The sequence below is a fragment of the Impatiens glandulifera genome, chromosome 6 (genome assembly GCF_907164915.1).
Source record: "Impatiens glandulifera chromosome 6, dImpGla2.1, whole genome shotgun sequence".
Taxonomy (NCBI): domain Eukaryota; kingdom Viridiplantae; phylum Streptophyta; class Magnoliopsida; order Ericales; family Balsaminaceae; genus Impatiens; species Impatiens glandulifera.
In genome coordinates, this window is record NC_061867.1 from 47,512,210 (window position 1) to 47,517,686 (window position 5,477).

The window sequence follows — 5,477 nt, forward strand, 5'->3', positions numbered from 1 at the left end:
ATTACTCTTCATCCTAAACCCACAAACACAAACCAAAAATCTAACCAAAATAAGAAGCCTATTCTATTCAAACAACATTCAACTTCAATTCAGCCTAATATCCAACTTTTATCTTCTAAAGGTAATGATACTTAACCTAACACAACAAAAATGGTCCACAATCATTTCCTTTTCCTCGACAATCCTAACTAAACTCAACCACTCTCAAAAGGAAGAAGACGATGAAGACGATACAAGGGAAGATATAAACTTAGAAAATCTATGCTAGTCGACAAAACTTACAAAGAAATTGTTGGAGAGAAGTAAGATTTTTCATTTAAGTTATATATATATATATATTATAATTTAGAAATATAAAATGACTTCATTTTTAATCTTTATATGTTGTTGTAGCTTCTTTTCAGATATTTTGAAAAATATACATCGAATAATCATCGATTATTGGAAGAGGCATACTTGAACTAGAATCAAGTTCCCGAAGACATTAAGAACATTTGGTGGGTACAATTATCGGTACATTTAGTTGTATTCACTCTAATTAATTTTCATCATCAATTAATTGTTGTAGGCCTTTTAAATGGTTGCATGTATGAGACATTTGATTGGGATACCATTTTAGAGGGGATGTGAATAAACTTTTAAAAAAGAAGGATAGTACGAAGATAAGAAATTTTGTGACTAGGGCCAAAGTATCTTTGAAAAAGCCCGCACACATTACCTTATAAAACTGAGCCCAAATGAGAAAAAAATTTGATGACTAAAAGTATTCCGAGAAGTGCACCTAGGCCCAAGGAAATTGAAAAAAAATACACAAAAAATGATGGTGGCATGTATTGTAGATGTTCAATCTTTTTTGTAGAACACCAAAGAAGATGGGTATGTACTTTATTTATTTGAGTTGTATTTAATTGATTGAAATTAATATTACTAACACCTAAATTGATATTTTACAATATACCAAGGAACTTGGAAGATACCCTTTCATTCTTGAAATATTTATAAAGATATATAAAATAGTGTGGTATATGTAGTAGAAATAGGGCAGAAGAAGTTGTGGTATGTATTAAACACTACTAATTATCTATTTTTTATGATCATGAAAATGTTGAGATTAATATTTTATACACTACTAACTATGTTTTTTTAAGTAGACTACATTTACTCAACTACATCAAACTCACGATTTTTTGGATGTCAATAAAAAATAGAAATGGAGTTGTGAATGGAGGCAACATGTAATTCTAAAAGCGGTTGTGTGTTTGGAATATGCTACATGGGCCGAAAATAAGTATTCAAAAACACGATGATAAAATGCATTGCATAATCCAATCAATAAAAATTATAGGAAAAGTAGAAACAACCAGAAAGTCAAAAATGGCTTCCCATCTAATAGAGTCGAAAGCATTCTTGATATCTATTTTAAAATCCACTCTCATGAATATTTTCTTTTTCCCGTAGCCTTTTAAAAGTCTCTACATGAGAAGAATATTATGAGAGATTATCCTACCGGGGATAAATGTAGATTGATTAAGATTTATAATTTTTCCTATGACATTTTTAAATCGTTTAGAAATGATTTTTAAAATTATTTTATAAATCACATTGCAGCAGAAATTGGTCTGAAATCTTGTACTTCTCGGGTACCGTAGTTTTGGTGATCAAGGTTAGGACCGCTGTATTCCATTGTACGTTCTAATGCAAATGTGGAAACCCATGGCCTTGTTAACTAAAAAAAGCTAAATATTTTTTAACAGAAAAAAAATTGTTGCACATAGCTTTATAAGGCGCTATACATGCCATTGTTAACCAAAAAATCTAAAAAATTTAACAGAAAAATTTTGAACAACGGACACTAGAATCTATCAACTAAACTACGAAAGTAATAAAAAGGTATATTTGGAGTTCAACGGACGATTTATTCAATGTTTCATCTTATGCGACATTGTTTCTGTTGTATTCCTAAACATGAAATATTAAGAAGTTTGTTATCTGTATAAAATAAGTCTTATGTATAATTACAACTGAAAAGCTTACAATTTCAGTGAATGAATTTGTAGTCTTTGAATTAGCGCAAGGAATAAATCTAGAGTTTTGAGATTTTAGGTTTAGAGACATATTTTGTTGGAGAGAGTGAAAATTGTCAGTATTAGACTAAATCCGACGATTTCAATATCCGTCGGCATCTCTTGGTATTACCCGTGTATGTAAAAGGGAAAGAGTTTTTCTGACATCTTAAAATCTTTCGGTAAAGGGCCACCGATATCTTTCACTAGAGTTGTCGGTAAAGGCTCTAGTGACAGCGTTACAAAAATCATCGTGATAGACCGTCGGGTTTAGAAACAACTGTTGGTACGTAAAACCGATAGATTTCAACAAAGTCATCAGTCGTCTTATTTTTTTTTTTTTAAGTTTATTTCATTTTTGTATTCCCTATCCCTATTCATACCAAATATCAACAATACTAGATAACAATTATCAATTAAAACATATGTAACAAAAATAAAACTTTCATACCAAAAATAAGATCCATAACACGTAAATGCATCTAGTTCACCTAACATAATGTCTACTACTGATCTAAAAGTGGGGGCAGGAAGTGTGACATTAGGAATACAACTTGAGCTTGCATTGTAGCTTGTATAGCTTGGGTTGATGCTTGTTCATCTCTCATTGCATCTTAGGCTGATACTTGTTCAACACTCATTGTGGCTTGTTCGACCCTCAACTCTTATATCTCCACCCTAAGAGTCTGATTCTCTTCTCGCAAAGCCTAACTGCTTCTCTCGACCCAGCAATCTGAACACTTTAAAAATTAAGCATTATTATATATATATTATAAGGTTAAAACATATTTATTAGATAATAAATTTTTTATTTGTTCCTTATTTGATATTGGAAGACATTGCATCAAAATAATGTAATTTAACGACATAATTCAGAATAACCTGGACCTCCATAAAAGATAGTATCATTTATAAGATTCACACGATAACATGGAACTACGCTCACAATTGGTTGCAGTATATTTCCTTTTACTGGTTTTCTATCTCGGCCATATAGTTTAATTCCAGTTATAAAACTTGCTCCAGTTTCATGGGGATAAAGTCCATTTCCCATGTGAGTAGTTGTGTGGTGACCATTATTTCTTGCATTAACAATCTCTCCACCAAAATCCACTCTTTGAGCATATTCACTCAATGAAGTGAAGAGATTCTTTGGAAAATATCCTATGTCAACACCATTATAGTCTAGCCACCAGTGTCCATTCACACCATCCTGTAAAAAAAGATTTGTTCAAAAATAATTAATATATATTAGGCCGCAACCCATCAGTCAATCTTCTGGTTTTGATTTGCAATTAAATTCAATTTTATTTTTTCAATTATACTTCTCTATAATTTAAATTGAAATCATGTAATATTTAGAAAAGACTCCCATTTGAGACATTTTGACTTCTTTTTCAAATGAATAAAATATAAGTTTTCTTTATTATAACTTAATAAATTAATTATTAAAAGTTTATACAAGTTTGAATTGTTTCAAAATACTAGTTAGATTTACCTTGTAGACCATAATTCTTATTCCAATTATTTCCCCTCCAACAATGGAAATAGGAGAAATGGCTTGACCTAGTTTAACGCTAAAATCAACTTGTACAAATCCAGGGCAATCGGAATCATAACAACCTGTAGTATTGTAATTATCTGCCTGATCAATTTAACTAATATTTGGTTAAATTAATTAATACTTATAAAATACACGCCTTCAAAATTTTTAAATAACATGTATTATATAAAAAAAAAATTATTGGTGATAATGTTAAAGATATGAATTTTTTTTTGGATAAATAGATATAACTTGTATTAATATATAATAATAAAAGAAAATAAATTATTATTTAACATATAAGTATTTTAGTATTTATGAATTAGAGAGGTAGTGAAATGACGTTTGATTATGTTAATTATTTTAAATAATCCTATTAAAAATAGTCCAATACTTACTGTCCAAAATGTGAAGAATCTTGGTTCATCATCACCATATCTTTATGGATAAACCTTGAGTAGCATCAACAACAAAAATAAAACTGGTTAATTTCTTTACTATAATTTCTAGATTCTCATGTTGATTTTTTTTGGTATACTTACTATCCATCCGACTTCAATAGTATTTCGGTTTGAACCAAATCCCGACATAATCCATATTTGAGTTAGACTAAATTCATTATGGCCGACTTTAGGTTTCCATACAGTAAGCGTTGCACTTGCTCCAAAGAAGCGACCATCAACATAACTTCGGACTGAAGCGTACTTCGATGGACAATAGAAACAATGATAAAATAGATCAACATATACAATATTAATATTTGATTTTTTTTCTAAAATGCAATTATTGTAGGTTTGTATGGTAATAATCATTATACTATAACTAAATTTAAATATATATTGCTGAATTTTGAAGTTATTTTTTGTATTGGCAATGTTAATAGGTTTGAATGCTTTATTAAATTAAAGTTGAGTTGAGTTCTTTGATTACCTCATGTATCATCCCATCAGGGCCTATAATTAAGCTACTATTGAAATGAGGACGCAAAAGCGAATGTTGTTTGCGAGTGATAGAACTTGTATTTCTTTCTTCTAGGCATTTTCTGTGTTTTTTCCAATCTTGAGATATTTCTCCCTTAGATGTTGACTCCATTTTTATTTCGACGGGATAAGATCTATGTTTCATCTGGTTGAATATGAATTATCAAATATCAATAGAACATTTTTTTTATTTTATTTTTCTAGTATATATTAATGTATTAGTGTTTTTTTTACTATATCTGAAACTGAAACTAGGTTTGAAATAAATAATCAAGTATCTCATATGAATATGGATTTGAAAAATATTGTTCTAAATATATCTTAATATATATTCACAAATTTATTAAAGTCGTTCAAACTGAACTTCACTCGATATTTCTAAGTTCTAAGTGTTTCCAAATAAAATTCTATAAATTCAATCAATGAAACAAAGTTAATTATACCTTTAAATCTTTATTATTATCATCTATAGGATGGTGGTTGGATACAAGTTGATTATTGATGTTAAAATAATCAATCACATCATAATCAATCACGATCAACCTACAAAGTTCAGACTTGTTCACATTTCTCTCAACCTGAGCCTCCTGAGCCTGGTTAAAGTCATTGATACCGTCTTCCTAAGCGTTGTTATTGGACTTCGATTTTAGATTATTATTGAATGCAGGGGCGGAGCCAGGATGAAAAATTATCTGGGGCTGACTCCAACTTGTATCTCAGATTTAACTTTCTATGTTCCGCTTTTTTTTCAATAAAATTTCCACGATTATTAGAAGATGGAAACTTGTCATGCCCTCTCAATGCACACGCTTGCAAAGTGAGTCACCGAGTGATTTCAATAGTTGCTGTAAACCGTAATCTATTATTTTGTTTTTCATCTGAAGACTGTGT

General features: G+C 29.9%; 1 protein-coding gene across 1 annotated transcript; it reads right to left on the bottom strand.

Annotated features, from left to right (window-relative positions):
- Positions 1-2,922: 2,922 nt before the first annotated feature.
- Positions 2,923-4,698, bottom strand: LOC124943709. Its single transcript, XM_047484184.1, has 4 exons — positions 4,537-4,698; positions 4,149-4,310; positions 3,562-3,708; positions 2,923-3,276 (listed from the first exon to the last, which is right to left on the bottom strand). The coding sequence occupies exons 1-4, from the start codon at positions 4,696-4,698 to the stop codon at positions 2,923-2,925; spliced, it is 825 nt and encodes a 274-aa protein (XP_047340140.1).
- Positions 4,699-5,477: the final 779 nt, after the last annotated feature.

Excerpts from the sequence above, each read along its gene's own strand:
- LOC124943709 (XM_047484184.1), bottom strand. The coding sequence starts at position 4,698 with ATGGAGTCAACATCTAAGGGAGAAATATCTCAAGATTGGAAAAAACAC. Across the intron at positions 4,311-4,536 it reads CTGATGGGATGATACATGAG|TACGCTTCAGTCCGAAGTTA; the intron begins GTAATCAAAGAA and ends TGTCCATCGAAG. Across the intron at positions 3,709-4,148 it reads CTATTGAAGTCGGATGGATA|GCAGATAATTACAATACTAC; the intron begins GTAAGTATACCA and ends TAAATTGATCAG.